This window comes from Lithobates pipiens, unplaced genomic scaffold (genome assembly GCF_037356315.1).
Source record: "Lithobates pipiens isolate NorthernLeopardFrog02 unplaced genomic scaffold, aLitPip1_a1.2 Scaffold_28, whole genome shotgun sequence".
Classification (NCBI taxonomy): domain Eukaryota; kingdom Metazoa; phylum Chordata; class Amphibia; order Anura; family Ranidae; genus Lithobates; species Lithobates pipiens.
The window spans coordinates 52,836,050-52,859,854 of record NW_027507789.1 but is presented as its reverse complement, the minus strand read 5'-3'; the positions used below and the strand labels follow the sequence as shown (position 1 = coordinate 52,859,854).

At 42.7% G+C, this 23,805-nt stretch overlaps 1 protein-coding gene across 1 annotated transcript in view; it reads left to right on the top strand.

Moving 5' to 3' along the window:
• ZNF335 (zinc finger protein 335) overlaps positions 1-23,805 on the top strand; it is a 140,340-nt gene that overhangs the window by 72,907 nt on the left and 43,628 nt on the right. The window contains exons 5-13 of the mRNA XM_077459237.1: positions 324-542; positions 2,300-2,404; positions 2,670-2,798; positions 5,437-5,632; positions 11,357-11,534; positions 12,516-12,628; positions 16,441-16,459; positions 20,817-20,933; positions 21,341-21,417. Coding sequence (XP_077315363.1) covers positions 324-542; positions 2,300-2,404; positions 2,670-2,798; positions 5,437-5,632; positions 11,357-11,534; positions 12,516-12,628; positions 16,441-16,459; positions 20,817-20,933; positions 21,341-21,417 — 1,153 coding nt within the window. The remainder of the gene's footprint in view (positions 1-323; positions 543-2,299; positions 2,405-2,669; positions 2,799-5,436; positions 5,633-11,356; positions 11,535-12,515; positions 12,629-16,440; positions 16,460-20,816; positions 20,934-21,340; positions 21,418-23,805) is intronic.

The window sequence follows — 23,805 nt, the reverse complement described above, 5'->3', positions numbered from 1 at the left end:
CCGATCATGCGTTGAATTGTTTCCGAGCATGCATGTTTTTTTTGTGCGTCGGAATTCCATACAAACGTAATTTCCATCAAGAACGTTTTCCGTCGGAGAACCAGCTCTCAATCTTTTGCTGGCGGAAATTCAGATAGAAAAAGTTGGATGGACCATACACACTGTCGGAATAGCAAAAGCTTCCATCACACGTTTTCCGATGGAAATGCCGCTTGCGTTTATGGGGCATTATTGTGAACTAATATCTGAACAAATAAAAATTACATTTTGTTCTTACACTGTGACTTTTACAGTGCAGTATTCTAACTAATTTTCTGATTCAGTCCCAACTAGTTACCCCATGACTGTCAGTCAAGACAATACTAATAAGGCTTCTGTAACCCAATCAACTGATGAGCCTGTGACAGCCTCTGACTTGGATGCGTTGGAAGGTATGATGGAAGTGGTAGTTGTCCAGCAGTACAAGTGCAAGATGTGCCAGTACAAGAGTATCTCAAAATCCACTCTCCTTCGCCATGTGAAAGAGCGCCATGTGCCAGCAGGTAAGGAAACCCATTATTCTACAAAATATTGCAGTGTTATTTTGGGTAATTTTAAAAAGCTTTATTTGGAAAACAAATTGAATAAAATAGCCCTAAAAAGAGTCTATAGCAGTATTCAAATAATTTTTTTTTCTTTATTATGGTGAGGACTAAAAACAATACATTCCTAAAAAGTATTGTTATGGTTTGTGGATCTTCTGTGCCACCCAGAGAAGGTCGCTCGAGGACTCTCGCCAAGGTGCAACCATCTTGTGCCATGTTTCACCAGATCTGGGGTTGATGCATTTTCAAAGGCCGGACACAGACAACAAACTTCTTTCCTGCAACCAGGTGTTTGCTTGATTCCCCAATCAACACAGACAGTGTTGACAGGGGAATCCTTCTCACAGAGCTATTGCGTTCTCCTGGAGGGGGAGGGGGGAAGTTGTCCCCACTGGGAGAACACAGTGATTACTTATAGTGTCTATAATAGCCACTAGCAATAATCGCATGTGAAATCTGTCAGTCAGGGTTTACCCAAAGTTGATTGATCAATCAACTTGGGTACATTCAGCCTTCCCATACATGGTTCGAGTCTCCACCAGTTCCTGCTGAACTGGCTGAGAGTCGGACCACCTATGAGCAGCTTAACACACCAGTGTTTAACATATAGAGATGCTCAGATGGTGACAGCTGGCAAACGGGCAGGACAGGCACTAGACCAGTATAAGGTCTTCGTGCACAAACCCATTGATCAGACACAGGCTGCCGGTCCAGCAGTATATTTTAGCACTGCTAATTTAGACGCGTGCACCGCAGAAGCCCAGAGCTTATCATTATAAATATATATATTTTTTTACGTTTAGTAAATATGATTTTATTTTATATTGCCTGTTGGCATTTTGCCTTCTTTTTTTTTTAAGGCTCCATGCACATTAGCTCATGGAAGCTATTATGAGCATTTTATTCTGTTCCATCATTTTTGTAGAGCTTTTGGGAGCGGTTTCCCAGCAGAAAAATACACCAAACACTATAAAAACGTTCCTAACAGCTTTTTTCAATTTTTTTTTTTTTTTTTTCATGAACTGTAAAAACGCTAATAAAACATTAACACCGCTAAGTCAGCACAAAAACGCTATTATCAGTGTTTTTCATCCAGCGTTTTTTGCTAGTGTTTTTTGAGCTAATAAAAAATGCTAGTGTACATGGAGCCTTAAGCCCCATACACGCTATCAGATTTTCTGCTGATTTTTTTCCTTCAGATTTACCAAGATATATTATTTAGATAAACCGCAAAGAGTTTGCAAAATGCAGCATGATTTGCAGAACTGGATCGCATGGGTGTGAACACCCATGCAATCCGATTCTGGAGCGGACCAAAAAAAGGGTCCTGCTCCAGTTTGGTGCAAATGATGTGCGATTTGAGCCGAACAAATCCATGGCTCAAGTCACACACCAGAGAAACTGCATGTCATTTGCACCGGAATGTGCTGTGTTTCCTGTGCGAATTACATACGGTGTCTCGCACTGAAGCAGTGTGAACCCAGGCTAAATAAAAACAGTTAAAAACTGTATCTTTACATGAACTACAATAAAAGTAATCCATAATAGTTTCCATATAAGGATACAAACATCAAAAAGTCAAATATGCTTGCACTGGAAATATAATAAAAGTCACTAAAAGGCACAGCAGTTTCTTAGATTTCTGGGATATTTTCTCACTGCTCTGTTCGAGAAAACTAGCAGCTTGTTTGGTTTTACCGTATTTGTCTGTTAAGCCTATGAAGACGGACGGGTGCCTCGTAAAGCAGTAAGATTACGAGAGGAGGAAGACGAAGATGAAGATGATATTGTGGATGCTGGAGCCATAGATAACCCAAATGGTGAGGAATCTTCTTCTCTTTGGGTCAGCAAATACTTTACGATCTGATTACACAATCTCTTTTAGATCTACTATGCACTTTATAGTACAAGGGCCTGCCTGATTTGACATGATTTGAATACATTGCTTGTCTTACATTACATGGTTTTGGTAAAGCTGAAGGAGATGTTACAGATATTGTACAATCAGATTGTATAGTGTATGGTTAGTATTGTAGTTCGTAAAAATTGTACAGAATTTGTAATTTCTTGTGGTTGTTGTTCTAGATGACAGTGATTACAGCCCAGGAGAGGAAACCACCCAAAGTCACCAGTTTGATGGTACAGATAGAGCTTTTGCCAAAGAGAGGCCTCGTAGGCGACCTGGGCGACCACGTAAGATTCCACGCATACAAGGTACAGTATATCTTTCACAGGCAGCAATGTCTGTACACAATTCCGACGCACAAAATTCCACGCATTCTCGGAATCAAGCAGAAGAGCCGCACTGGCTATTGAACTTCTTGCCGATCAGAATTTCCGAAAACATTTGTGCGACCGTGTGTATGCAAGACAAGTTTCAGCCAACATCCACTGGAAATAAATGCACGGTTTGGTTGTCGGAAATTCCGATCGTCTGTACGCAGCATAAAAGTTTTTCTAAGAGCAAGCCCCACATGGAGCATTCCGCACATTCTGAGATCGCTTTTACACTGCTGTGGAGTTAATCCTGAATTTCTCACACAGAGCGCAGTAGTCCAGGTCTCCAGCCATCCAACACACACCCCCCCTCCCGCACAGTGGTTCTTTGATTGGAGCACTGAGCAGGGGGCATGTTGAACCAATATAGGCCCTGACCACTGCATTCTTTGTGAGAGCGGCAGTGTGCTGCCATCACAGCGCTGCTGTTTAAAAAAATGTGATTTACAAGTTAAGGTAAAAAACTTATTTCCAATTTTATTTTAAATCTAGTAAGTAAGTAGCTCAGGGACAGGACCCAGGCGGGCCAGAAATTAGAATAGATGGGCACACACACACATGAAATTGACTCTCACAGTGACACTGGCAGCAGTGTGCAGCAGTACAGATGATGATGACCTGTCACCGACATGACATGTCCTCTCCTAAATTACAGTGACAGTCTCTCTCCATGCCAGGTGGCCCCTTCAGTCCACTCCAGTCTAAAAAGCACTGACAATCCCCCTCCTGGCCTGCCATGCTCCTGTTCCGCAGACCCGCACATGAGCCTCTTCTTGGTCCACTTGGCTCCCTTGCATATGACATCGCATAATACCCTTAGGCACCACTTCCACCAGATGAAACCCCCCCCCCCATATGTGCATTTCCAAGCTGCGCCATGTTTTTTACTGGTGACCTTTTCCTGTTACTGGCAGGAGAAAAGTGCCCGTTTTTTACTGGCTGCCAGTAAAAATACTGATGGTTAGCAATACTGGTGTGAACAGTGTTCATAGGGAGCCCATTCCTTCTTGAATAGTGTGCATTGGGATTACATATGCAAGGGCACCCCAGCGCATCCGGTGTTGACCAGCCCTTAGTTTTGCACATGCACACATCATATATATTCTTTAGTTGTTGTGCAGCTTGACTGTATAACAATACAAATTAAAAACAATTCTTCAAACAGTCTGATTTAATCCCTTCCCACCAACTGTTCGCATATATGTGGCCTCACAGAAGTGGGTCTTTATCCGTAGAGATGCGTATCTCTCTTTGTGCTCAAAGACCGGGTTTTACTAATGGTGAGGACCCGGGACTCCCAGTTCCGGGTCACTTGATCGCTGTAATAACCTCTGATTGGCTAGCACAGTGATCAGTCACTGTGAGCCCATCCCTGTGTTTGTTTACTTCCTCTTTTGAATGAAAAGAAAGATACATACACAAGATGCAGGAGGAAAAGATATAAGCAAAAATGTGTGTTAGGCAGAATAAAAAAAAAATGCACACCATTGTTTCTGGACCAACTACTACTGGTACAAACAACAACTAACATACACATATGTAGTATCGCTGCAATCGTCAGGAGCAGGAGAACATATTTTGGGTTGTTCTTAGGTGGTAAATGATTGTAATATATTTTTTTTTTTTTTTTTACAATTTTGGGATGGTTTTCCTTTTGATAATGGAAAAAAAAAAATCAGGAGATATCCATTACCATTTACCACCAAGAAGAAAAACAAATTTCAAAAACAAGGCATAATTCATCTGGATACACAAAGTAGTTGCAATGTGTACAGTTTTACTAACACAAGTTAAAGTTGCAAAATTGTGCTTAGACATTAACATTTGTTTTACCCATAGTCACTAAGGGGTTAAAAAGATTGAAAACACCTTTTGAAATTACATTAACGTGGTAAAACCTGAGATTTTAGGGATTGGACTTTAGATCTATTTTAACAGTGTGGGCCAATTTGATAGCGGTGGTAAAAACTAGACCAAAAAAGAAGGGAGGATAAATTACAGAATAATATTTACTCATAAGAATTGTTTTATAGTGATGTATAGTAAAGTCATCTAAATCTTTTGTATTGCTTACTAAGGCCTTATGTATTTCTAGTAATAGCTAGTCAGCTGTTTTCATTCTGTAGTCGGTGCTAGAAAACTAGCACATGGAATCTTTCCAATCTTCTCTTTCTTATGCCCCGTACACACAATCGGACTTTCCGCCAACAAATGTTAGCAGGTTCTCAAATTTTTTGCCAACAAATTTTGTTGTCAGACTTTCTGATTGTGTGTACACAAGTCCGTCGCACAAAGTTCACGCATGCTCGGAATCCATGCTCACCAAACACAACATTAGCAGAAGGAGCCCAAAGAGTGGCGCATGACTATTGAACTTCCTTTTTATCGGCTCGCCATACGTCTTGTACGTCAGTATGTTCGTAATTGTTGGCCATCATTTGTGTGACCTTGTGTATGCAAGACAAGTTTGAGCCAACAACCTTCGAAAAACAAAGATCCACGGTTTTGAGTTTAAGAGTTTTTACAGCAACTCCACTGAACTACAAACATAATCTGCTGTGCTTTTCTTCTCTAGGACCCAATCAAGAGAGTAGTCTGCCAATGCCTGTAGCTGACAATCGAGCAGAAATTTCTGTTGTTCTGTCTGATGCTGAAAATAAAGATATCTCACCCACACCTCTTGAGGAGGAACAGAAACCACCTACTAGGCCACGTGGGCGCCCACCCAAACACTTGCTGGGTAGAAAGTATCGTCGCTACAGAGGACGGAGGTGAGCGTATGCTGTTGTAAATTATCTTGTGGGTCCATTTGAAAATTGTATCAGAACTGAAACAATGGATTTCTGCCCAACTTTTTTCACTTTTAAAGCTGAACTCCAGGCAAAAAAACACAAAATACGCAGAATAAATATAAGGTAGCTGATTTACCTGCCAAAGAATTTGGATTTTCATTTATCCATTCCTAAGATTTACACAGATCTGCCAGATGGCACAGCCCTTTTGTCAGGGCAGGAGGCCTGAGTTTTCTTTACTGCAGTTAAAGCAGTATAACCCCAAAAGCAAACATTTATTATACTGCAGCTTACCAATTCTTAGATGTAATGCCTGCATTAGTTTTATTTTTTAGGCTTTTTTTTCCTTTATTTTCTCCTGGTGATCTGGCCCGCAAGTCTGTTATTTGTCAACTGCACAAGCTGTCCTGCAGATGTAGCATTTAACGAGTTGAGACAAACCATTTCCCACTGACAGGGGTGCTTGCAATACGAGTTATGCCGTATACACACGAGCGGAATTTCCGACAGAAAAAGTCAGATGGGAGCTTTGCATCGTATATTCCGATCATGTGTATGCCCCATCAGACTTTTTACGTCACAAATTCTGACGGACCTAGAAAGAGGACATGTTCTATATTTTTCCAACGGTCATCTGTATGCTGTTCCGACGAACCAAAAACAACACATGCTCTGAAGCAAGTATGAGACAGAAGCTATTGGCTACTGGGTATTGAACTTCCTTTTTCTAGTCCCGTTGTACGTGTTGTTCGTCACCGCTTTCTTGACGGTCGGACTTTGGTGTGACCATGTGTATGCAAGACAGCTTCATCGCTTGTGTGTACAGGGCACTAGAGCCTGGCTTAAATTTGTTAGTGCTTCTAAATCTGGTAGTACATATAGCTTCCCCCAGCCTGACAATGCTTCTGTCCAAGAGTGTCTCTGTGCTCCTTCATCCAGAGTGTAGGCACAGGGGGTGTGTTACTGGCCAGACTACCAGGTGAAAACAGAGGGGAGAAAACCTAAAAAAAGAAAACCAATGCAGCCATCACATCTAAGGATTAGTTGCAGTTCATGACATTTTTGCTTTTGAGTTTAGTACTGCTTTAACTACTTGCCCCCCCCCCCTCTGGGGGGCATCCCTGAAAATCCACACTTTAATGCACTTCCTGCACACCCTCTGGGGCGCACATCAAGAAGTGTCTGTGATCGCTGTGTCTCTTAGAAACAGCGGTTCACAGATCAGGATAAAGGGCCAATCATAGCAACCCTTTTACCATGTGATCAGTTGTGTCTAATCACAGCTGGTCACATTTAAACCATCTTGCTGGATATTGGCTCTGCTTTCCTTACACAGAGACAGCGTGTGAGGAAAGGAGAGCCGATCAGACAGGGCACAGTGAGTATATTGTTTACACTGATAATCAGGGCCCTGATTAACAGTGCAGCCTATAAGTGCCCATCATTGGCACCTCTCAGTGCCACCTCATCAGTGCAGCCTCATCAGTGCAGTCTCATTAATGCCCATCAGTGCAGTCTCATCAGTGCACATCAGTGATGTGCGTTTTTTTTTTGTTTTGTTTATTTAGCAAAAAATGTAAAACCCCAGTGCTGATTAAATACCACCAAAAGAAAGCTTTACCTGTCTAAATAAAAAGAGAAAAATTTTATTCGGGTAAAGTGTTACATGACCGCACAATTGTCATTCAAATTGTGACAGTGCTAAAAGCTGAAAATTCGCCTTGTTAGGAAGGGGATATAATCGGGGCTCGAGTCCTGCAGGAGCGCATGGGAACACCGTTCCTGTACTTATTGCGCTGCAGGAACTCCGTTCCCATTATCAGCTGTGTGCTGCCAGCTGGGAATTGCTCATTTGTGCAGTTCCCGAGATGGCCGAGTCTACTGTTTGGGCGGCACCGGAGGGGGCAGGCAACACCGGATTAACAGCCCAGAAGCAGTGCAGGAATACTCCTGCTGCGATCCGGCGATGTGTCCTGTGACAGGGATGTTGGCTGCACCTGTCATAGGACTAAGAGTCTGAGTGAGTTCAGCATAGAGCACAGCCCTCTCCACATGAATGGGAGAGGGTGGATCCGCTCTGCCTCCTCCTGCTCCTCTCTCCCTGTGCTCACCCCAATTCTGGGCAACATGAAGCCATGCATTGACTGAGCCAGTGAGCCTCCTGCTGGGACCTTCCAAGTGAGTGAGCTGTGACCGGCCTCTCCCCCCTCCCTTTATGCTCTCTCTCTCCCAAATCCCCCCCCCCCTCTTCCTTATCTACAGCTAAAGAATTTTATTTCTGCAGCCTGTGCAGTACCTGGTCCTATGTGCTATCAAGTGGGTGCACACTAGTGTGCTGCAGTTTGGCTGCAGTGCTGGTGTACTCGCAATCTTCCTGCATGTCACCCCCTGTCCCATAGACTTCTGTTAGGTTGCACATTTTTGCTGCATGTTCTGCATGCTGCATCTTTGGTGCCCTTTAAAAAACAGCTGTATGTATCAGACAGTTCTCAATGAGAGCTTTTGTAAATATAATTGCATTATGTACGTACAATGTATATAGACAATCATACCTATAATTTTTTTATTTCTGATTTCCCTGTACATGTTCATTCCCAAACCTAATATGATAAGAGACCTAGCAAACACTGTCTTGCAGTCACCATATATATCCTGACAGTTGCAACTATTTTAGACCAGATGGGGACACGCTGCCTCTTCTGCTTGTACTGGTTCACCGAGCCCATCAGTGGGGTGCATGGTGAGCTAGAGTGGCAGCATGGAGAAAGGCTGCCCCTTCTGCTGCCATCATCTGGTGCTGTCTGTGGGGGGAAAGTAGAGCACAATTAAAATACTTGACTGTTTCAGGGCTGTAACATGGATATAATAACACTAGTAACCTTGTAAAAAGAAACCGTGATACTGTTTGTGCTTAACTGGATCAAGGGAGTAAAAGGTGGAAAGTAAAGGGAACCGAGGCAACATTAATTGTTGTAGATACAAGCACTGTATACTGTAGACCAATTTTAGGGATGTTTGAAGCAACCCAAAACAATAACAAGGCAATTCATGTTACATGTGCTTCAATATTCATTGTGTTTTGAGACTCCTAGTAACGTGTTTTTGAAGGTCCCTTGAAATGATGATAAGCTGGAGTGCAGCCAAAATGAAAGATGTACCACTGAATGGCCAAAAGTTTGTGGACACCTGACCATCACACCTTTTTTGAGCCCATTAGACATTTCATCTAAAACCATGGGCATTAATATGGAGTTTTCCCTCTATACAAATACAACAGTCTCACTTTTTTGTGAAGATTTTTCACAAGATTTGCAAGAATGCAGAGCTGCACCCGATTTTGCACTCTCCAGTTTTAGCGAATCAACCCCATTGTTTATTGAGTTCGGTGTGGAGGGACTTGAATGTCCTGCTTAGAGCCCTGACCTCAACTTTCTTGACACCTTTGGGATAGATTGAATTTCAGATTGCTAGATCTTCCTATCTTCCAACATAGTACCCGACTTTACAAATGCTCTATAGCAGCCTTTATCAACCTTTTCAACACAAAGGAACCCTTGAAATAGTTCTCCGGTCTCGGGGAACCCCTGCTAAAAATTAGAAATATACAACTCATGATTCATTAGTGTGATGGTCAGTGGGAAGAATGGTCCTTACACTTGTGGTCATTGGGAAGAATTACCTCCTTACAGATAGCTAAAAAGATCAATGGTGTGAGTGGGAACTTATCTGAGAGGCAGAAATTGCCCAATGCTGAAGGAACCCCTACAACCTCTGGAGGAACCCTGGTTGAGAATCACTGCTCTATAGCATATCAAAATACACTGCAAAGTATTGCTTTTGTTGGGAAAAGGTCCCTCTAACATGTAAACTGCATAGTATTTCATCTAGATTAAATGAACCGTAGGGATCACATATTGTTCTGCTATAAGAGAATTTGTCACAACACATGCACAGGTAATAAGTGTCAGGAACCATGAAACAGACAGAGACAGAAGTACAATCAAATCACACTTGTTTATTAATAATAAAAATAAAAAGGTAAATAGAAAAAAGTGTAGTCAAGCATAGCCAGAGTCCAGTAGCCAGATCGGGTAGTCAGCCAGTCCAAAGTTCATTAACCAGATTGGGTAATCAGCCAGGCCAAAAGTCAGGGATCCAAGGAGAGCAACTGCAAGCAGGATAAGAAGCCAGGAGGGATGTTAGCAAGCCAGTCTTGAAACAAACAGCAGGAGATGGTTCCTTGTGATGTGACCAACGCGAAGGCAATGGAGAAATGAGCTGGAAGGCTTTAAATAGGCAGGTCAGACGAGCATCATCGGGAACAGCTGGTAACTGTGGAGAGAGAGGAGAGAGCTGGCAATTAGCCGACAGCTGAGCGGCCAGCCCTGACAATAAGGAAATAATATATTTTTTCGGGAAGAGGGCCATGTCCCTAGAGGTTTCCCTCAGCACTTCCATAGTTTAGGGATATTATAGTTAGAGACATTAAGCCAGCGAGAGAGAGTTTTACCAGCCTTGCAGTTTAAAAATTGGATTGGAAAACAGCAGCAGATTGTTTTAAGAAAAGCCTGGATAATTTAAAAAAATGCACATAAAATAACTGGACACTAATATTTATAGGTAAAGTTGATCCAGGGAATATCCAATTACCTCTTGGTGGATCAGGAATTAATTTTTTCCTCTGCTGAAGCAAATTGGATATGGCTTTGTTTTTGTTTTTTTTGCCTTCCTCTGGATCAGCTGTGGGTATTGGATAATGAATATGGAGGTTTTTCTATCTGAGTGTGTTGGGTTGTTTTTTTTTTTTCCTAGGTTGAACTGGATGGACTTTTTCAACCAGATTAACTATGTAACTTGGCCATTGTTACTGTATCACAGCATATGCATTCGAAATCAGGGGTGTCATACTGGTGGCCCTCCAGCTGTTGCGGAACTACAAGTCCCATCATGCCTCTGCCTGTGGGAATCATGCTTGTAACTGTCAGCCTTCCAATGCTTTATGGGACCTGTAGTTCTGCAACAGCTGGAGGGCCACCAGTTTGACACCTGTGCGATTAGATCTTAGTTGTAAAGAAGCCTTTTACTTCAAAGTTGGCTAAAGAAGCTTCCTGATACCATAAATGTTTGCACTTTCCATGATTTGGTCCAACATGACATAGTTTGATTTTTGAGTATAAGCAAGTTAACAGACGAAAGTAGACTCTGGACTGCCACACTCTTCAGAAAAAACACCTTTCTTTATTAAAAAGTCACGTCAAAAACCCAACAAACACAGCAGACAAAAAAAAGCTGAAGTTTCGCACTAGCAGTAGTGCTTAATCATAGCTATGATGGCTATGATTAAGCACTACTGCTAGTGCGAAACATCAGATTTTTTTTTGTCTGCTGTGTTTGGGTTTTTAATGTGACTTTTTAATAAAGAAAGGTGTTTTTTCTGAAGAGTGTGGCAGTCCAGAGTCTACTTTCATCTGTTGCTATCGGCAATTGCCAGCACCTGAGGCCTCCAGGCTGGGAGAACATTTCACTATCTGCATGTGTGTTCCTGGAGTGGTGAGGCTCTCTTTTATAAGCAAGTTAACGTGTAGAGTTCTGGGGTTTGGTTACCCATCAATGTTGTTGTTATTGCATGCAAACTGCGTGGCCATCTTATATGAGCAGCAACTAGTTTCATAATTTTCTTATACTGTACCCTATAACCTGCAGGTGTTATAAACCTCCAAGTAAGCCACTACTCAGACAATTTATGTGCCGTGTCTGTGGCTCCCGTTTCCTCACACAAGAAGACTATACCTTTCATGTGAACTCACACGATAGCAGTGACCCCCAAACATTTCGGTGCCATCAATGTAACTACCAGTGCCGAAGATGGTCTTCATTAAAGGTAAGTGTGTTTTCAACAAGGCTGCTGCCAGAAAGTCACATGTTTGTACAATGTGAAGAATATACAGTATATCCAAGAGAACATAAGGGGAAATGTTTGTATCTTAAAGGGTAAGGCATACATTAGTCAGTTTTTTTCATTCAGTCAGAAGATTGAAGGGAAAAACTGACCTGATTCCTCCATCAACACATTTGAGGTAGATGGGAGAATCCTTCTGCTGAGCTATTGTATTCTGATAGTGGGGAGCCTTCCCCCCCAACCCCCCTGTCAGAATACACTGATCAGCATGGTAGGCTATAGCCTGCGGCGCTGATCAAGTGAGGGAAATCCAACAGGGCAGTTGTAAATAAGTCAATTGGTAGATCGACTTCTGTACAACCACAGTGCCCATACATGGATCAAAATTTGGCCGGTCACGTTGAAAAAACACCCCCTTAGCTTTGTTGGCCGTGGCGATCTTGAGTAAGGGCAAATGATTCATGTAGCATTTACTTCCTAGAATCGATCTGGACTTAACTCAGGCATGCTGTGCTTAGCTGAGAAAATCCCTCCTCCTGAAGACTCTTGGGATGGATGACATTATTTGCTTAGGCAAGAAACCAGGAAATAACTGACGAAATGTAAAAAATAAATAAATAAAATGTTTAAAACAAATAAATATGATATACGTTCCCGTCTATATATTAATGATAGTAGCATAAAGATTAAAAATAAACAATGTTTTACGAAGGATACTGCCTTCTTGTTTCAGTAACCATGCACTGCATTATATTTGTACCTGTCAAAATGTATAAATAAAACTATTATTGAAAAAATAAAAATAAAATCAATGTTGATTGAGAGAGTGAAGTTGCAATTTAAGTAAGGATCAGGTTTCGTTTGTGTAGTTTATAGATATATAATGATGATTTTTAGAAGTAGCATTTCAATTAATATTTATGTGTATGAATCTAAAATATATATTTTTTTTCCATTGTCAAGGAACATATGTTTAACCACCAGGGAAGTAAGCCACACAAATGTGACCAGTGTGACTACACAAGTGTCTACAAAAAGGATGTGATAAGACACTCTATTGTGCACAAGCAAGAACGGTAGGTTTTATAAGAAAGGGTGCTTAGTATTTCTTATGCTGCGTACACACGACCAGACTTATGTCCGACAGACTTCCAAAGGAGTTCTGACGGAGTTCCGACAGAGTTCTGACGGACTTTTCGAATGAGCGGGCTTGGCCACACACAATCACACCAAACTCCGACGGATTCGAACGTGATGACGTACGACTGGACTCGAATAAGGAAGTTCATAGCCAGTAGCCAATAGCTGCCCTAGCGTCGGTTTTAGTCCGTCGGAATAGCATACACACGAGCGAATTTTTCAGTAGGAACTGGGTCCGGCAGAGTTCCGTCGGAAAAATTTGAAGCATGTTCCATTTTCTAAAGTCTGTCAGACTTTTGCGAATCAAAAGTCCGTTGCAGCCCACACACGATCGAATAGTCTGACGGAATCATTCCGTCAGACTTTGGATGTTGAAAAGTCCTCTCGTGTGTACGGGGCTTTAGAATTAGAAAGATCCTAACTTGACCTTCGATGTTTCTAAGATAAAAAAAACAAGCTGAAGTATAGCACCTTGTGGTGCCATGTGTTGGTTTTCACTTCTGCCCAAGTCAAGTTTAAAGCTGAACTCAAGGCAGGCAGCTAAATACATTGTTGCAATACATAAAACACAACTTGCCAAAGAATTTGCCTTTCCAGTGAATTCTGAGATTTACACAACCCCATGACTTGGCACAGACAGGCAGATTGCATAACTTTTCTCTGTTAATTATGGACAGTGAACGTATTCACTCTCCATCCCAGCCTGAATATTGGAAAGTAAAGATACAAAAGGCCGAGGTCCTCTCTTTGTTCATTCTGCTCTCTCCTCTTATCAGTATGTTCCTTGTCTGCATATTAGCATGCAGCACACCCAGTCTTGACACTACCTCCCCAAGTCTGATTGCTACTGTATAGGGCAGTGGTGGGGAACCTTGGCACCCCAGATGTTTTGGAACCTTGGCACCCCAGATGTTTTGGAACCTTGGCACCCCAGATGTTTTGGAACTGCATTTCCCATGATGCTCAACTACACTGCAGAGTACATGAGCATCATTGAAAATGTAGATACAAAACATCTGGGGTGCCAAGGTTCGCCATCACTGGTATAGGGGATGGCAAGGAGTTGATATCAAATCAAAATCAGATTCCTAAGCCAGCCATACATGGATTGAACTAAAGCCTATTAAGCAGGGACCAGAGGAATTTCAATCCATGTATGAGCAGGGTGGTTGTATAGAAGTCAATCTACTGATCAACTTCTGTAAAACTGCCCTGTTGGAGTTTTCCCGCTTGATGAGCGTTTCCAGCATTGGTGTAGCCTGTATTCCAGCTGTCAATAGCTCAGCAGGAAGGATTTCCCCATTCACCTCAAATGTGTGGCTGGGGAAATCGAGTCATTTTTTTCATTAAACCCCTTGGTTGAAAGGAAAAAACAGATTTATGTATGGGGATGCCTTACACTAGTGCAATTTAAAAAAAAAATGGATTCAGTGGTCTATTAATGAATATAGAGCTGCATTGATTTGTGTGCTTATATATCTGTCTAGAGTTCAGCTTTAAAGAGGAAGTAAAGGCACTTTTTTTTTTAATGCAACCTGCAAGGCAAAGGCGTAATGAGCTGGTATGCATAGCATACTAGCTCATTATGAATAACTTACCTGAGAACGAAGCCCTCAAAGCGGTCCTCCTTCTTCATCTTCACCACTGCCATGTATGCTGGAGTGACTTCCGGGTCTCGCTACTCCGGCGCTGTGATTCACCGGAGCCGCGATGACATCACTCCCACGCATGGGAGCCGACAAGAGCGGCAATATGCCGTGATCTGCAGTGTGCTCAGTGCGCCTGCGCGCCGTAGACAGCAGTGCCTGTCTTTTTGTAAATATCTCCTAAACTGTGTAGGTTTAGGAGATATTTCTTGGACCTACAGGTAAGCCTTAATCTAGGCTTATCTGTAGGTCAAAGTGGTTTGTAAGGGCTTACAACCACTTTAACCACTTGGCGCCCATACTACGTCTATTGACGTCATGGGCTTTCGATGGTTATATCTGAATGATGCCTGAGGCCACAGACATCATTCAGATATCAGCGTTTTCAGCCGGCGATTCCCTGCACTATAAGAACAATCATAGCGGCTGTTCCGCCGCTTGATCATTCTTACGGGCGGCGGGAGGCGACGCCGCCCTCCGGTGCTTGTACCGACTCGCCGCTTCCATCAGTGAGTCGGTGACGGGATCCGCCGGCCCCCGCCAGTTACCATAGAGATTTCCGGCGGACCAGATCATCCCCGGAGTCTCTATGATCGTACGGAGGCCGGGCGCGATGTTATGACGTCATGCCCGGCCTCAGTATTCAAATTAACGGCGCCAATTTGGCAGGGAAGCCAGGATCGTTTTTTTGTTTTTTTTTATTTTATTCTTCCCAGCCTAGAGGTGAGCTGTGGGGTCTTATTGACCCTATATCTCACTGTAAATATGTCCGATCATGCCATATTCCTATTACAAGGGATGTTTACATTCCTTGTAATAGGAATAAAAGTCATCAATTTTTTATTTATTTTTTTTAAGTGTCAAACTAAAAAAAAAAAAAAAAATTAACAATAAAAAAAAAAAAGTAAAGCGCCCCTGTCCCCGTGAGCTCGCACACAGAAGGGAACGCATACGTAAGTCCCGCCCACATATAAAAACGGTGTTCAAACCACAGATGTGAGGTATCGCCGCAAACGTTAGAGGGAGAGCAATAATTCTAGCCCCAGACCTCCTCTGTAACCCAAAACATGTAACCAGTAAAAAAATTTTAAGTGTCGCCTATGGGGATTTTTAAATACCAAAGTTTGGTGCCATTCCACGAGCGCATGCAATTTTGAAGCGTGACATGTTGGGTATCTATTTACTCGGCGTATCCTCCTCTTTCACATTATGCAAAAAAAATGGGCTAACTTTACTGTTTTTTTTTTGTTTTTGTTTTTTTTAAGCATGAAACTGTTTTTTTTTTCTGAAAAAAACATGTTCGCAAAATTGCGAGATAAAAAGTTGCAACGACCGCCATTGTATTCTCCAGGGTCTTTGCTAAAAAAACATATATAATGTTTGGGGGTTCTATGTAATTTTCTAGGAAAAAAATTATGAATTTTACATGTAGGAGAGAAATGTCAGAATTGGCCTGGATGGGAAGTGGTTAAAGCGGGAGTCCACCGGGACTCCGCGTTTTTTTTTTTTTTTTTAAAAGCCAGCAGCTACAAATACTGCAGCTGCTGACTTTTAAAATAGTGACACTTACCTGTCCAGCGTGCCCGCGATGTCGGCACCCGAAGCCGATCTCTAGATCGTCTGTAAGGTGCTGCCGCCGCCATCTTGGGTATGGGAATCAGGAAATGGAGCCTTTCGGCTTCATTTCCCGGTTCCCTACTGCGCATGCGCGAATCGCGCTGCGCAATAAGGACGGTCCCCGCTGCCTCTGGGATCTGTGTGTTTCCCAGCAGGCAGCGGGGCACTTGCGAAAAGGGGCGGGCACTTGCGGAAAGGGGCGTAATCTACGCCCCTTTCCGCAGAGAGCTATCCCGGAAGTGGGTGCAGAATACCTGTACTGTACAGGTATCTGCACCCCCCTCCCCCCTGAAAGGTGCCAATTGTGGCGCAGGAGGGGGGGAGGGTTCCGATGAGCGGAGGTCCACTTTAGGGTGGACCTCCGCTTTAAGCCTGCTCACTCTTATCTGACCATGTATGATTAGTCTTGGGTAAAACTGTGACCAGGAGTGGCTTTTGCAATATACGGGAAACATTGTTCTCATTTTGCTGTTTTTGTATTTCAGAAAGAAGCAACCTTTGCTGGTAAGATGATCCATCTTTAAACTTTTCAATAATTTTTTTTTTATTCAGAAAATCCACCCATTAGATGCAGATATATTATATTCTATCATTGTCCTTAACCGTCAGTAAGGCCTCATTTACAGTGCCTTGAAAAAGTATTCATACCCCTTGAAATTTTCCACATTTTGTCATATTACAACCAAAAATGTAAATGTGCTTTATTGGGACATTATGTGATAGACCAACACAAAGCGGCACATAATTGTGAAGTGGAAGGAAAATGATAAATGGTTTTCAACGTTTTTTACAAATAAATATCTGAAAAGTGTGGCGTGCATTTGTATTCAGCCCCCTTTACTCTGATACCCCTAACTAAAATCTAATGGAAACTCTAGAAATCACCTAATTAGTAAATAGAGTCCACCTGTGTGTAATTTAATCTCGGTATAAATACAGCTGTTCTGTGAAGCCCTCAGAGGTTTGTTAGAGAACCTTAGTGAACAAACCGCATCATGAAGGCCAAGGAACACACCAGACAGATCAGGGATACACTTGTGGAGAAGTTTAAAGCAGGGTTAGGTTATAAAAAAATATGCCAAGCTTTTGAACATCTCACAGAGCACTCTTCAATCCATCATCCGAAAATGGAAAAGAGTATGGCACTGCAAACCTACCAAGACATTTCCGTCCACCAAAACTGACCGACTGGGCAAGGAGAGCATTAACCTCCCTGGCAGTATTCCCGACTGTGGCTCCGGGTAAATTTTCAGTACCAAGAGCGGTGACCCAGAGCCACACTTGGGACTGCATCGCAGTATCCTGGTACAGGTTACTTACCTTGTCCCCAGGATTCTGCAATATCCCCTCTCTGTATCCTCCGCCGGTTCCTCCGCCCAATTCATCAATGTTCCTGGCTCCATTCCCTTTGAGTGTCGTGATGCATGGGGGGCGGAGCCCGGCGGCAAATTTAAAAAAAATACACAAAACATAACGTATACAATAAGCTGTGATCTGTAAGATTACATTACTGTATCAAACCATTTAATCTCCCTTTGTCAGTAGTGCTTTGTCCAGTTCCCTGCCTGCACTTTTATATCATATATACCATTCTTTCTGCCTGGAAACTTGGCATCTAAAAAGCATTCCTTCTACATCAAAAGCGGTTTTAGACAGCTAGAAAACAGTGATCGTGAATTAGAATAACTTGCAGAATTGAGCGATAGTAATTCCTGGGGAAATTTGTCATCTGAAAGTGACATCGACGGTTCTGCGACTGAGCAAATTTCAGTGTTTTTGATTACATTATTGAAAAAAAAATATTATTATATTATTTTTATAATCTTTTATAGTTATTTATTCTATTATAATTAATGATTTCATGTTTCAAACTTTATCATACCCGGAATGTCTACTAGACACTTGTTTGGTCAGATGTAAGTGAGTTGTTCCTAAGAATTACAGGCCTACAATATAAAATGCCAAATTTTCATGCAAAACGATGTACCACTTGAGATTCAAAAATCTGACATAATCATACCACCAGGGAGGTTAACCAGAGAAGCAGCCAAGAGGCCTATAGTAACTCTGGAGAACCTGCAGAGAGACACAGCTCAGGGGGGAGAATTTGTCCACAGGACAACTATTAGTCATTCAGTACACAAATCTGCTCTTTATAGAAAAGTGGCAAGAAGAAAGCCATTGTTGAACGAAAGCCATAAGAATCCTGTTTGCAATTTTCAAGCAGCCATGTGGGGGACACAGAAAACATGTGTAAGAAGGTGTGCTGGTCAGATAAGACTAAAATGTAACTGTTTGGCCTAAAAGCAAAACGCTATGTGTGGCAGAAAACAAACACTGCACATCACCCAGAATACACAATCCCCACTGTGAAACATGGTGGTGGCAGCATCATGTTGTGAGGATGCTTTTCTTCAGCAAGTACAGGGAAGCTGGTCAGAGTTGATGGGAAGATGGATAGAGCCAAGTACAGGGCAATCATAGAAGAAAACCTGTTAGAGTCTGCAAAAGACTTGAGACTGGGGCGAAGGTTCACATTCCAGCAGGACAATGACCCAAAACATACAGCCAGAGCTACAATGGAATGGTTTAGATCAAAGCACATTCATGAGTAGAATGTCGCAGTCAAAGTCCAGACCTAAATTCAATTGAGAATTTGTGGCAAGACTTGAAAATTGTTGTTCATAGACGCTCTCTATCCAATCTGGAATGGGCAAAAACGTCACTCTCTAGATGTGCAAATTGAGACATCCCCAAAAAGACTTGCAGCTGTAACTGCAGCGATAGGTGGTTCTACAAAGTATTGACTCAGGGGGGCTGAATACAAATACACGCCACACTTTTTCCTTCCACTTCACGATTATGTGCCACTTTGTGTTGGTCTTTCACATAAAATCCAAATAAAATACATTCACGTTTTTGGCTGTAACATGACAAAATTTGGAAAATTTCAAGGGGTATGAATACTTTTTCAAAGCACTGTGCATGGGCATGTTTATATGTACAGGAGGCACGTCTTCTTGCAAGGGGAGGCAATCCCATTCATGTCAATTGACAGCTGTGTGTGTGCATGGCCCTAAAGCCAAATGGTGTGTTTTAAGGGTTGCACACCTGCACTTGCAAAGATTGGCACTGAATGGGACTGCCTGCATGCAGATGCAAGGAACACCTGTTCATCCCTGTGTGGATCATGTCCCTTCGCACAGGTGTACGTTGTAGTACACACATGTGAACAAGGCCTGATCACTGGATGTACAGATACCTGCAGAAGAATGCTTACATCGGATCTATGGCTCCTGTCAACCTGTCATTCAGTTATGCAGGCTGAGCCATACATTGTATACTAGTTTCGGGAATCCACAGGAGTTCACTTTGGCTATATGACTGTCTCAGTGTGACGGGAGCCACTTTGGGTGGGGGGGCTTGAGGAACCCAGCTTACCGTGGAGAGCTCTGAAAACTGTGTCCAGCTACCCCAGCACCTCCTATGTGTAAATTACCCTGTTTCCATTAGGGGCACAGGGTGACTGAAAACCCCAGTCTGATCTGTGCTAGTCGGACTCGCTGTACAGCCACACTGGAATGTTGTATATGTGTATATATTGTGTGTTGCCTCATGCTGTTGTGGACTGTTTGCTGGGATTGTTTGGGGTGTAGCTATGTCCCATTGTCATGTTGTGTCTGCTTTAGGAGAAATGTATTATGGGATGAATGTTTTGTATTTGTGTTCCTGGCATGTGGCCCGGGGGTAGGGTGGAGAGGAAAGGGGCAGATTCCTCCAACAGCTCTCCTTGCTGATTGAACAGTTTACCCCGCCCTGAATTCCAAAGGAAGGGGTGATTGTCCCCTGAGTTGTATATCTGTTTGTACATGTGTTTCAATAAGGATTTTGATATTTTTCACCCTGCATTGAGTTACGGCTAATGACTGGGAGAGCTAAGGGGTCTTGGATAGTGCTGGTTCTGGACAAAGGAAGCATTTACGACTGACATATTCATGTTGAGTACGGGGGTCCGTCACACTCAGTACATGAGTACTGCTTGTTAAGAATATTAAGACTTAAACGTCCATAGTCTGAGCACAGGTGCAATTTATAAAGTTTTGCATGCATGTTCCATCTCATTGGCTCACTAGTTAGTAAACAACAGATAATAATAAAACCTTGTACACACAGATTTTCCGCAGACAAAGCGCCAGACTTTTGTCCGAAGGCCGTTGGCCATGCATTTGTCTTGCATACAAACGACACACAATTGTAGGCCAACAAACACGAACAGGGTGACGTACTACGTGGCTTTTCAGCTCTTTAGCGCCACCCTTTGGGCACCTTCTGCTAATGTTGTGTTTGATGAGCATTGATTCCGAGCATGTGTGTTTGTACTTAGGACTTTTGTCTGACGGACTTGTGTACACACGATTGGAAAATCTGACAACAGATCGTTGTCCACTGAAAATTTATAAGCCTGCCATCCAACATTTGTCCGCGGAAAATCCAACAACAATTGTTTGATGGAGCGTACAAACGGTCGGATTTTAGGCCAACAGTCTGTCAACACACATTTCCCGTCAGAAAATACGATCGTGTGTATGAGGCTTAACAGATGCATACATTTTTAAAAACAAGTCAGCAATATCAGCCCCACTTTTCCCTAATGAGGACATACATATTACAAACCTGGAAGAGAACCTAACCCTTTCCACCCCTATCCATAGCGGATGTGTTCTGTAATTTTGTAATCAGAAGAAAAAATGGAAGTTACCCTCAGGGCTCTCTCATCCAGTGTTTTTGATGTTAGATATATTAGTGTGTTGGTTTATTTATCTCGTTTTCAATTCACACCTATGTTCTTCTTTCAACGCAGACTTCAAAGAGTTCCACCTATCCTTGTCCTATCTGTAGTCGGGTATATAACATGCAGAAGAGGCTGACACAACATTTAAAATCACACAGCAGTGAGAAGCCACACATGTGTGACAAGGTAATTACTGAACCACTTTAGTTTTAGGCTTTGGTAAAGGAATATTGTGTTTTTTTGAATTTTCATTTCCAGCCAGCAGGTTGTGCCTTAGGCCCCTTTTTTAAATATAAAAGTCTGTTTTTTGCTAAGTTCAGTGACACAAGCTCAACTAAATTCACAATGATTCAGAGGAAGGACTGATTCCCCTATTTAGAAAACTCATTCTGGCTTGTGAATCTTGTCTCATGGGTGCACATTTATAAACATGTTTGTCGGTAAAAGCAAGATTTTATATAAATAATTTAAATTGTATAATTAAAATATTTGTGCATCAGCTTAAAAAAAAAATTTGATTAAAATTGCTTGGAATATCGCTTTTAAATATTTAAAATCATAATTAGCAACTGTGTTGTGTTGTCTTTTTACAGTGTGGTAAAGCCTTTAAGAAGCGTTACACCTTTAAGATGCACCTTTTGACTCATCTACATTGTGTGGAGGAGAGCAGGTAACCCGTTGCCATTGAGACAAATATATGTACAATATATATATATATATATATATATATATATATATATATATATATAACCATTTTCTACACTGTGTTTTGGGTATTCAAAATATATCATGTGCTCTCCTATCAATGTTAAGGAGGAAGTAAAGTGCCTTCCCCTTTTTTTGCTCCCTGACCTACAAAGTAAAGGCATAATGTGCCAGTATGCAATGCATACTAGCACATTATACAAAACTTGCCTGCAAACTAAGCCCTTGTTGTCACCACTGGAGGCTGCATCCATCTTCACCCATCTTCCCTCCGGGTCCGCAGACTCCGGCTGTGTGACTGGCCGGAGCCACGTGTCGATGACATCATCGGCTGCATATGCAGTAAACATCTCCTAAACTGCGCTCGTTTAGGAGATATTTACAGTACCTAGAGGTAAGCCTTATTATAGGCTTAGCTATAGGTACAAACAATCGATGGAAGTTTACTTCCAGTTTAAGAAGTGGGTGCACCGTATCAGCTCCTTCAAACCTTTATTTAAACCACCAGTGACTGATGATGCCTGGTACTCTTGGGTCCCTTAGCATTTCCTTTTGACTCCAGAGAAATATTGTCATTTATTTTAAAAATCTTTATTGAGGGAAAAACTACTCTTCTCCATTTTCCATTTGTGCCTTGCCTGTCCTATGCTGGATCTCCTTTTTATGAAAAGCCTTGTCTGAATAAAAGTGATTGTAAACACATAATTTGTTTTTAAAATAACTAAAATGTCATACTTTCCTGCTTTGTGAAATGGTTTTGCACAGAGCAGCCCTGATCCTCCTCTTCTCGAGTCCCCTACTGCAGTGGTCTCCAACCTTTTTGGCACCGAGGACTGGCGTTGTGGAATAAAAGCGTGCCAAGGCCTGGGTGGGGTTTATGCAGCTTTTCGCGAACAATTTGTTGGGAAAATGGCTGGTGTTAGTGCTTCAATCATCACAGCACCATGGCTGATATGGTGTCAGGATGATTGAAGCACATTATTTCTGTCATTACAATGTAAATATAAAATGAAATACTTCAACTCACCATAATGCAGAATCTGCCACCAGATGCAGTGTCACTTGCCACCTTGCCTGCCATCAGATTTGGTTTTACACTTTCCACGTCGCCTGCCTCCAGATGTGGTTTGTTACCTGCCACCAGCCACCAGCCACCAGATGTGGTTTGTCACCTGCCATCAGACGTAGTTTGCCATGTCACCTGCCACCAGATGTGGATTGTTGCCTGGCAGCAGATTTGATTTGCCGCCTGCCACCAGATTTGGTTTGCCGCCTGCCACCAGATTTGGTTTGCCGCCTGCCACCAGGTTTAGTTTGCCGCCTGCCTCCAGGTTTGGTTTGCCACCTGCCTCCAGGTTTGGTTTGCCACCTGCCTCCAGGTTTGGTTTGCCACCTGCCTCCAGGTTTGGTTTGCCACCTGCCTCCAGGTTTGGTTTGGTTTGCCACCTGCCACCAGATTTGGTTTGCCACCTGCCACCAGATTTAATTTGCCACCTGCCACCAAATGTGGTTTGTCACACCTGCCACCAAATGAGGTTTGTCACCTGCCGTGGTGGCAGCACATGCCAGTGAGGGAGAACAGCGGTGATGCGGGGCCGGCAGTGAGAGATGAGCTCATCTCTCTGCTGTCCTGCCACACCTCCAGCAGTGTAGCGGCCCTGCTGTGTGGGTGGAAGAGTGGTGATGTGGGTGGGAGGTGAGAGAGTATTTAATCTCTCTGCTCCCCCGCCCCACCACAGTGAAGAGGCCCCGTTGCGAGGGGGGAAGAGGAAGAGTGGTGTTCCGAGCGGATGGTGAGAGATGTCATCACTCCGCTTTCCCGCCATCTCATGTCAGACAGTGTGGCTTTCGCGGCCCGGCTGCAAACAAGCCGGGGCAGTCGCCCGTGGCCTGGGGGTTGGGGAAACCTGCCCTACCAGGCTCCTCCCCTTGGCCCCCGGATTAGTTAAACCCACAAGTTTTTTGTTTTTGTTTTTTTTACTACTTTATACTAGCTTTTGAAATTTTACAAATGCAGCAATTTAGAAACAGGATGAAAGGTTTAGCACTGGGAAACACTTTTTGAAAGATAAAGAGTACATTTAATATACAACCATATAGATCAGACCAAAATGAGGGACAAATAAGGTGAAAAGAGGGACTTTGTTCCAAATCGGGGACAGTCCCTCAAAATCTGGGACAGTGGGGAAGCTATACTTATTCTATGTGGATGATGGTTTTCAGGACCAGTAGATTGGTTAGCTTGTTTTAGAACAGCACTGTTTTCGACACAGAATAAGGTAAGTAGCCTTCTGCATGTGGTTAATAGGCTCCCCAGCTCTAAACCCCTCCTCCTGTCATTCAATGTTTTAAA